The sequence below is a fragment of the Melitaea cinxia genome, chromosome 15 (assembly GCF_905220565.1).
Source record: "Melitaea cinxia chromosome 15, ilMelCinx1.1, whole genome shotgun sequence".
Lineage (NCBI taxonomy): Eukaryota > Metazoa > Arthropoda > Insecta > Lepidoptera > Nymphalidae > Melitaea > Melitaea cinxia.
In genome coordinates, this window is record NC_059408.1 from 15,845,178 (window position 1) to 15,855,987 (window position 10,810).

The window sequence follows — 10,810 nt, forward strand, 5'->3', positions numbered from 1 at the left end:
CACACACATCTCGTCGCTGTCGGCGTGCCTGCAGCGCCAGCGCAACGACGCGGAGGCGCTCGCGCACACCGCGCACTCGGACCTGTCCGTGCGCCTGCACGACGCGCACGCCGAGGTGAGCACACGCGCACACGTACACACACACACACATCTCGTCGCTGTCGGCGCGCCTGCAGCGCCAGCGCAACGACGCGGAGGCGCTCGCGCACACCGCGCACTCGGACCTGTCCGTGCGCCTGCACGACGCGCACGCCGAGGTGAGCACACGCGCACACGTACACACACACACACATCTCGTCGCTGTCGGCGCGCCTGCAGCGCCAGCGCAACGACGCGGAGGCGCTCGCGCACACCGCGCACTCGGACCTGTCCGTGCGCCTGCACGACGCGCACGCCGAGGTGAGCACACGCGCACACGTACGCACGCATGTACTCAAGCAAGGACGTACACACGTACGCACGCACGCCCGCCCGCACGCACCTCCGCTCGCACCTCCGCACGCACGCACGCACGCACGCACTCACGCACGCACTCACGCACGCACGCACGCACGCACTCACTCACGCACGCACGCACATGTACATGTACAAATACGAAAGTCGTAGCACCTTCTGTTGGTGCACAATACCAATTGTTGTATCTTCATTTAGTGCAATAGACCTCTGCCGTCGCACACTATTATTACTGTATGACACGTCTAGCACACTCACTCTTAAATATGTATAAACTTCAATACAACAAAATATACACCTAATAATATTCCCCAGAATATACGTTCGTTTTCGGGTCAATGGACAACATTTCAATTTTTCTTTTTGACAGTAAAAATCAGTTTTTAATTTAGCGGACATATTTTTACATTATTTCAGACAGTTTGCCTTCTTTGACGTCATGTTAATAATTTTTATAAATGAAACTTATGGAGGCGTTTAACTGGCCCGTTAGCGCAGTTGGTAGTGCTTTCTGTTCTGCAGATTGCGGGTTCGATTCCCGCCTGAGTCTGGGTGTAATATGTGTATTTTTATATATTTATGTATGTATTATTTCTGTGTATATTAATCAAAAAAATATAAACGATTGTGCTTTAGACTACACGACTGAAGTTAAACTTACGAAACGTAAATCTCTCTTTTTCTATCTTCACTAACTTATATCTCCCTCTCAACTTCCGTTCGCCTCACCCGATCACAATTTTCGTAATCGTCACGCATTCACCAGCTTATCCCCAAGTCAAGCATGCGTAAAGAAGTTTTACTTGAAAAATTAGCAATAGCAATCGGCTGTTACCTGTAACATAAGCATTAAGTTGCTTAGCGTAGGAACAAATGACCGTGTGTTAATTTTACAAAGATTAATTAGACTATTAACTATTTATTAATGGTGTTGATGGGTGATTATTAAAATATAAAATGGTGACTACTGCCAAAATATTATTATTTATGTTAGGCCAATAAAAAAATTAAGAAACAATGCCATCGACTAAAAGGGTAGATGATACGTGTGTCTAGAACTAAGAACTGAACTTGAACAAGTGGAGCGAAAATTGTTTTATAACGTTGTGCTTGTTGAATTTCAATAAAATAAGGGAAGATGAGATAATTTGCGTAAATAAAATTAACCTAATTTAGTTTAAATTTACCCCAAGAACGGATGTTAATACATTTCATCTCGTTGAGCTGATTTAAGACGAGCGCCAAGAGTTGGGCGAATATTTCTCGCACACAGACGAATTTTTAAATTAGCGCTATATCTGTACCTGACATTTCATTCCATAACTTAAATTTACGTTCCTTTGTCTCCTGTGTAATGCAAATATGTGCAAAAAAAAATTATAATCCGCTAAAGTTTATTCAAATATAAAATAAATAAATGGGTCTTTAACGTCGTCTGTTCCTAAGGTTTAATGTCGGTGTTTTCGGTGACAAACGACTAATATACATAATATTATTTATATCAAGGGGTCATCCATAAATGACGTCACACAAATTCAGGATTTTTGGACCCCTCCCCTGTCCTTGTCATAGATGGTCGCATTAATGAGACAGGTCCCTGATGTGACGTCACATATTTTGCGATGTGACACCTATAAATTCTCATTTACGGTATTAAAACACCAGTATCGACGTTACTTTTATTTCATTTTAAATAACAATTAGATAAAATATATTTTGTAATGCAATGTCACAAAATTTTGAACCCCTTCCCATCCTTTGTCACACAATGTCACACTTCGTAGACCATTAAAGTGTGACATAATAAATAGATAACCCTTAATCGTATTATTATATAAGAACACCCATATTCGAGGTAGAAATTAAAAAGCTGAGACACTACCAATTGCGCCAAAAGCTCAGTCAATAATATAAATGTATAAACACAAACAGATGCCTGTTTAAGATATATATGTATAAATATAACTATCTATATATGCCAGTAAAATCACTACATAGTATAAAACAAAGTCGCTTTCTCTGTCCCTGCACATGTATGTACGCTTAAATCTTTAAAACTACGCATCAGATTTTGATGCGGTTCTTTTTAATAGATAGATTGATTCAAGAGGAAGGTTTATATGTATAATAACATCCATTGATGATTGAGATGACGCGATCTGTCGTTTCGTCGGGAGGGCGGCGGAGGCTACGGAAAAAGACATCCTCGAGCATGGTCTCAAGATGGCGATTCATAATAGAGACACCGCCGTCGTTGAGAGTATTCTCGAGATGTCAAAATAAAATTCGAATAGGTTGCTTTGCTTGTGAGGAGTAAGTTGGTAGTAATACAGACAATATTAAAAAATATATTTCTAAGAAAACGATTATTACGCATGTAAATAATGTAAGATTTAGCTAGATATAAGTATAGTATTATAAGGAAATAATAATAATACAAAAAAAAAAAAAAAAAAATGTTGTACCATAGATTAGATTAAGAACCGGTCGGTGGACTCACGTCTCTTTTGCAGACATTAAAAACAAACATAGTCTGACTTGAACAGCGATGTTGTTGACTAACGCCTACCTTGAAATAGAGAAAAAATAAAAATAAAAATTTGCATGTATTAGAGTAAAAAAGGACATGGGTTCATAAGCCCGTGGATGTATAAGACTTGTTAAAAAAAATAAAAAAAAAATAACATCCATTAAATAGTGGAGAAATACTGTTATTTTTGAGTTTTCTAATGTTATGTCGTAAATAATAATTATTTTTTCGCTTAAATTGCAAACGCAGGCTGAACCCTACGAGATTTATCAAAATAATGTACTAAGTATTGTACACATTAAAAAGGTCTACAGAAAACTCCGCGATGGTATATACCTATCTCTTATGGATATCCCACAATAACATTTTTTTTTTGTCATTTACTTTTTACGACAAATAATGGCTAATTTTCGAAGCGATTTTAACCAATACAGCATTAATCCTTATCCAATTAAATACCTTAAATGTATTTTTTATTTAATATAGATCTATATGGCCCTTTACAGCATATGATTTAAATGAATATTTTCGAAGATATTACAGATTTAAAAATCGCGGTACGTAGCGTTTGCGGCGGTTCCGGCCGGCTTTTACTCTAAGTTAACGCGTGCGGGCCACGGGCAGTAATGAATAAATCAAAATTACTGGATCGATTTTAATAATTTTTTCAGTAAATGACATAGGCTATAATTATATGTTATACCCGTGCGAAGCCGGAGCGGGTCGCTAGTATATTATATTCAATGAATTTTTATTAATGTCTCATATTTCAATGTAATATTTATCATTTTATTAATAAACAATAAGCATAAAATAATGTGTATACATTCGACAAATTAGGAAGTTTGTATAAGTCAAAAACATTCCCACTTTTATTTTAAATTTAGAACATGGAATCAATGAAAAATAACATTTTTTTTTAAATTATATTAGTGAAGAAAAAAATAATAATTTGTAGGTTACTTATATAGTGTCATTAATGTTTTATTATCTTTGTTGCAAGGTATACGGTACATTTTTTGTGCGATGAAATTATTGCTGTTTTTTAAATACAGGTTCAGAGGTTAAAAGAGGAATTGGAATCAAAGGACAAGCAGCTGACGAGGCTGAAACAGAGCATAGCGGAGAGAGACAAGATCGGCGAACAAATACCGACGCTCTACGGAAACTCATGTATGTAGTAAAGTTCTAAATTATTATTACATGTATAATCGCTAAGTTTCATCATTTAATAAGGCTGAAGAGTTTATGAACCCTATAATAGCAAGATCAGTCCAAATTTTCTCGCAAGAAAGCCAGTTTACTGTGTATTAGTATGACCTATAAAATATTACAACACTTCCATAAGCGTGAAACGGTGATGAAATGTAACCAATCTGTTAAAACACTGAGGAATATCTATTTCAAAGAGTTCGAATATACCATAAGACAATCAGATGTGTTTGTTTTGGTAGCACATTAAATAAGAACATTTAATGTTGCAACATCGTAATCATCAATTCTATAATAAAGGACAAATTTGTTGAAATGGCTTATTTATCATTAAATCTTAACCGAGTAAGCAAAGCCATTCACATTCGGTCGTCGAATACTAAAAATCCACGCTGATACCTATACCTCGACTTAGAAACTAGTTTAAAATCGTTACTTCAATGTGCAACACTGCCTAAATCCTAAAAGCCCGCTGCGCAGGCAATCCAAAGGACAAAGTGATAATACTGGAGCGCGAGCTGTCGAACGCCCAGTCGAAGATCGGGCAGCTGGAGGAGGCGCTGTGCTCGCTGGAGGCGGACCGCGGCCAGCTGCGCGCCGCGCTCCGGGGCCGCGAGCTGCAGCTCAACGAGATCATGGGTCTGTACTGGCTCTGCACCTTTTTTATTTATACTATGGGGGGGGGGGAGCTTACTGCTCACCTGATGGTAAGCGATTACCGTAGCTTATAGACGCCTGCAACACCAGAAGCATCGCAAGCGCGTTGCCGACCCAATCCCCAATCCCCCCCAGGAGCTCTGGTCACCTTACTCACCGACAGGAACACAATACTGTTTGAAAACAGTATTATTTAGCTGTGATCTTCTGTAAGGTCGAGGTACTACCCCACTCGGGCTGCTCCATATTTTGAGCAGGGAACTCCTGCTGTGCCCTACCTCAGTTTCTATAGGGCGTGGGGGCAAACAGGCTTACTGCTCACCTGATTGTAAGCGGTTACCATACGCATGTAACACTAAAAACATCACAAGCGCATTTTCGTCCCTACCCCCAATCTCCCCAGAAACTCCACAATCGGAACGCGACAATGCGCTAATTTATAATTCATAAAGTTAATTCATATGCAATTATTTCAATGTTCTTTGTATTTATACATTTACTGTTTATTTGGTGTGTACTCGCTTGGACCGCATCCAATTTTGTTGCATCAATGTAGGTTAACTACAGCACGACGAACGCGTCTAGACGGGGCTCAAGACTAATTCGTTTTTATGATTCATTCACAGCACTCAAACTGGAAGACGATCAGCATCAGAAGAGTGAAATCATTGAAGCTAAGACTTCTGCGCGGACGCTCAGCGACATCGTCTCTATATCGGAGTTCGATGAACAAGACCTTCAGATGCGACGAGCCGAACTAAAGGCGCACAATATGAGCATAAACGCGAATGAGTGCAAAGATAAAACAAATCTAAATAGGACGCTATCGCCCGAAGTTCAAAGACCTTGCATGAGTTCGCTGAACTTGGAATACGTCGAGCATTTCGACGCGACGAATTTAACGCCTCGTGCGGACTCCCTACCCATACATCTGACATCGACTCAAATTAAAGACGTGTACAAGAGAAACGCTAATGAGACTACAGTATTCGGAACAATTGATAAGTTCGGCGATAGTATTAAACACTCCACAGCTCAAAACATACAAGATAATTGTTCAATGTATCCAAATAGAGAGGCTAGTGAGAGTAAGAACACTAGCGTTGAACCGAAAAAGATCAATTTCTCGCTGGAGCCTTCCGATAACAAAACCCAGGAAGATGAATTTACGTCGTTAAAGGAGTTAGGAATAACGTTAGACGTTAAACAAGAAAACTTCCCCGATATATTGACGCAACTGAAACATGAAATCAAAAAGTCAAGAAACGAGTTGGAATCCTGCAAATCTGAATTAAAGAATGCAGAAGAGCAACTCTGTGAGTTTCCAGCTCTAAAGGAAGAAGTAGAAGAATTAAAAGGCTTACTAGAAAATACAATGGCGACCATGGAAAATGATAAAAAGTTCTATGAAAACCAGCTAGAGAATTTCTCCTCGAACAAGAAACATCTCGAGCAAAAACTTGCGGAGCTCACACAAGAAGTTAGCGAGAAGACTAACGATCTTCACTTACTCAAGGAGGACATACTAAGAAGAGAGAACATGATTTTAGAACTTGCAAAAGAAAAAAGGAATCTGTCTAATAAAATAACAGATTTAGAAGCGAAAATAAACGAGCTCCAAGCCAAAAACTCAGCCCTGGAAAAATACGAAACAGAAAATGTGCAGTTGAAAGAAAAGGTAAAAGAGTTACAAAAGCTAGAGCAACTAGTCTCGGAGAAGAACCAACAGATAGATAGTCTTAATCAACATTTGGACCGACTGGACGACTTACAAAGATGTCTCAATGATAAGAATGAAGAAATGGAAAGCATTAAAGAAGCATTGGAAGAGAAATCAAACGAACTGTTCCAAATGCAGGACTCGGTCAAAAACTTAAACAATGACATTGCTAAAGTCATCGAGGAGAACGATCAACTTAGTTACAATAACAAAGATCTCAAACTAAAACTATCTAAACTGGAAAAGGAACAAGAGAACGCGTCAATGAAACAACAGAACAGTGAAAGTGAATTGGAAAGATTGAGATCTCTGAACAATGACCTAACAGAAAGGATAGAAGAACTAAAACTACTCAATGATAAACTTAAAGACAAGGAGACGGAAATTGAAATCCTTAACGAGGATATAAATTCTTATCACAATGAGATAGCGTCTTTGAAGGAGCAGTTGAAGATGGCGTCCCGGAGTCCGTCGCCGAGGAACAAGAGTGGCGAGGAAAAGAAATCTCCAGAAACCCAATCAGACAGACAAGCGAGTAATGATAAGAAGCAGTTGGCGAAGATCAAGAAGCAAATAACCTTACTACAGCACGAACTCGACTTCCATAAAAAGGAGCTCAATGATAAGGTAAGAAATACTGTTCAGTTATAGTAACAGTCAAGAGTCAGTTTTAAGAACTGGCAAATGAAATGCCTTTTTTGTATTTGTAGATTTCGTAGCAGTGTTTGTAAATTTGTAGCTCTTAGTCTCTATGATCGAGATTTACAAAATTGACAAACTAAGTTCTTGTGATGATAAGATCTTGTGTATGATTAATTACAAATACTCTTAGATTACAAACTTGTTTGTAAAATTTGAAAACAAGTATTTAATTGATAAATAAATGTTACATTTGCGATTTCTAGTTTTGATTGTAAAAAATTCTTATTTACTAATATTAAACTAAAAATTTATAATTTTCATTATTAATTTCGTAGACAAAAACAACTGATAAAGACTGATATAGATATCGATTATTACGAATTCATAAGTCATTAATATCATGATTATTTCCAGGCCTTCGAGCTAGCGAAAGCGAAGTTAGACCTAACAGAAGCGAGGACGAGCACGAGCCAGGCGTCGAAAGAGCTCCTGGAGCAGCGCGCCGCCGCCGACGAGCTGCAGCGGGAGGCGCGCCGCCTGCGGGCCGACAGGGGGGCGCTGCAGCAGCAGCTGGAGCTCGTGCAGGCCAGGTGCGCTGTTCTGGACGGCGGCTGCGCTTTACACCACGCGACTGCAGTCAAACTTCTGCACAATAGGCCTCTACTGTGTCTTCTATGGCTATGAGAGAAAAATGTGTGCTCGCGCCTCTCTCTATTGCTCCATTCACCTCGCCCGATCACAGTTTTCGTAACGCTCTCGTTACGTATTCACCTACTTACTCTCCAAGTCAAGTGTGCGTAAACAAGTTTTACTTCAAAATATTAATCACCGGCAGTCATGTTATAATGATTATAAAAATGTATCACTCTGAACCGAGTATTTAGAAAGTTACTAATAACGAAATTAATTTACAACTTCCTTACCGACTTAGGTCATGATTTTAACTATGAACTGTTTATACCAATTGATATATTTGTCTCAGATTGCGAGAGGAATCTAACGTGAGCGAATTGAAAGAGAAACTGAGAGAAAATATCGAGCGCTGTCAGCAGCTTGAAGCGGAGCTCGCGAACGTGAGGGAAGGTTTTGACAGGTGAGACCTTGTACTTCAATGTCTTATAGACGCTTAAAATAAATTTAAGGAATGCTTGTAATGTAAAAGTTTCTTATCTTGATCAAAAGTCAAAAAGACGTGGACCGGATGGATGGAGTAAAACTTGTGACTATCTCTTTATGTATTGAGTATTTTTTTTTTTTTTTAATAATAACTGCCGAGTTTCTCGTCAGCTAATATTTATATTAGGATTTTGACACGCTGGAAGTTTATCAAAATGTATCTCTGCGTACCGCTTTCGCGGATCACTTCGGGAGTCTCCCGGGAGCACTGGTGTTCCGCGGAGCACTGACTTAGAACCTCTGAACAGAAGTGTCCTCTCCGGCAGGCGCTCGCCCACGGCGGAGCTGGAGCGCGCGCTGCGGGACCAGCTGCACTACTCGCGCGCGCTCGACGAGCGGCTCGTCGACCAGGTACGCGAACACACGCACACGCACGTTCGTGCACACGGACACACATGCACACGCACACACATGTTCGTGCACGCGCACACACACATGCACACACGCACACACGCCCACGCACACACACACATGCACACGCACACACGCACACGTTCGTGCACACGCACAAGCACAGACAAGCATACACACATACACACACCACACACTTTTTCGACACAATTTTCTTATAATTTTTAAACACACGAGTGTTTAATCAGCGTCTATATATGTACCACATCCAGAACACAGACATATAATAGATATTTTTCGCTAAAAATCGGAAAAGTTATAAAATGCTTTATTTTAGATATTATCAGCGAGTAGTGAATCGGAAAAGTTATAAAATGCTTTATTCCAGATATTATCAGCGAGTAGTGACGAACATGAAGAAATACCGCGACTGGCATTAAATAATTCTAAGTAAGTACACATTTAATCCATCTCAAAAAGATCTAACTAATAATTTGCATATATCGCGGAATATAGCAAAACATTTGTAATGTTTGAAAACGGTTTAAGTATCTAAAAAATGATCTTATAAATAACCAAATGCTTAATGAAGGTTTCCAACCAGGTATATTTTGAGACTAGCCCAGTAAAATATATTATAATTTCAGTGGCTCAACGAGTTCCATACATTCCTCATCGTCCGAGCGTATGAATCGATTGCGTAGTGAAAATGAGAAGCTGGAGATGCAAGTACAGAATCTGCAATGTCGGCTACAGGATAAGGACGCTCTCATCGCTGAACTGAACAGGTTGGTACTGTTCGAAAACAATAATTTTAGGCTGCACATTGCTCATGTGTTCTCGTAATTTTTTGAAGATTCTGTACATTTTTCATTGAGGTAGAGCATAACAGAAAAATATTGTCTATTTAATTAATATTGTGACCGCTGTGTTTTATCATCGTCGAAGTGTTATAAAAACTACTAAGCCAAACTAAATAAAAATTTTATGGGACCAAGTGGCAATTATTTCAGAGTATTGCGTAAATCGGATCAGAAATCTCGGCGTAATCGGTGTACATACACAAAACACCAACCGAATTGAGAACCTTTTCCTGATCCTGAAGAATCGTTCGCAGGGTACGCGACAAGCTGTCCCAGGAGTCGCAGTCGGCGCGGCTGCGGCTGGAGGCGGAGCGCGACAACTCGGCGCGCCTGGCGCTGCTGCTGGACGCGCACAAGGGGGCGGCCGACACGCTGCACGTGAGTCTGTGTATATTTGTGCGTGCGTGCGTGCGTGCGTGCGTGCGTGCGTGCATGCGTGCATGCGTGCGTGCGTGTGTGTATGTGTGTGTGAGAGTGAGCTGGTTGTGTGCCCATGGGGATATTGATGGGGGGGCTCTTTACTGTGTCAGTCTACTCCGTCTGGTGGATTTTAAAGGAAATAGCTGGTACATGAGTAATACCAATTTTAATACCACTACAGTCTTCGAACCAAGTGGTCAGTAAAAAAAATCGCCACTTTACGATAATATTATTATCTTGTACGTCTAATGTTAATAAAATTAAATTTAAGTGAATATTTTATGAATGAATATACAAAATGTACAAATTTTTCTAGAACCAAGATTCAAGCATGATCGAAATGCTTAAAACTCGGCTCGAAAACGCGATGAAAACCGAACTCGAAGTGCAGGAGAGGGAACAGGAATTGCTGCAACGCTTGCATCAATTGGAAAGTGCGTGCCCGCAAGGGGAGACTTCGGAGCTGCTCAAGCAGGAGGTAAACAGATAAATTATATATTTTATTGCACTCAAAAATACACGTAGAAACATAAAATAATAATAAGGTTTATGGCAAGGGTGGACTTATCTCTGAATTTCCTCCACTCAACCCCTTGATGATAAAAAATGAGTCGTGCAATACGGTGGCATTTAGAAATAGAATGCTTAACTGAAGTGTTAGGTTTGCGTAAGAAATAAAAAAGGCCTTGTTAACTGAGTTGCCACTACTTAGAAATAACCAAAAAAATTAAGTAGTAAAACAGGATATAGGAGTTCTAAAATGATTTCTTATTTAATTATAATAGA

At 39.8% G+C, this 10,810-nt stretch overlaps 1 protein-coding gene across 1 annotated transcript; it reads left to right on the plus strand.

The window, feature by feature from the left end:
* Positions 1 to 296: 296 nt before the first annotated feature.
* LOC123660222 (CAP-Gly domain-containing linker protein 1-like) lies at positions 297 to 9,624 on the plus strand. The gene is made up of 9 exons (XM_045595322.1): positions 297 to 399; positions 4,039 to 4,156; positions 4,676 to 4,834; positions 5,479 to 7,199; positions 7,629 to 7,804; positions 8,197 to 8,307; positions 8,657 to 8,741; positions 9,130 to 9,191; positions 9,389 to 9,624. Exons 3-9 carry the CDS (start codon positions 4,831 to 4,833, stop codon positions 9,585 to 9,587), a joined length of 2,358 nt encoding a protein of 785 aa, XP_045451278.1. The 5' UTR covers positions 297 to 399; positions 4,039 to 4,156; positions 4,676 to 4,830; the 3' UTR covers positions 9,588 to 9,624.
* Positions 9,625 to 10,810: the final 1,186 nt, after the last annotated feature.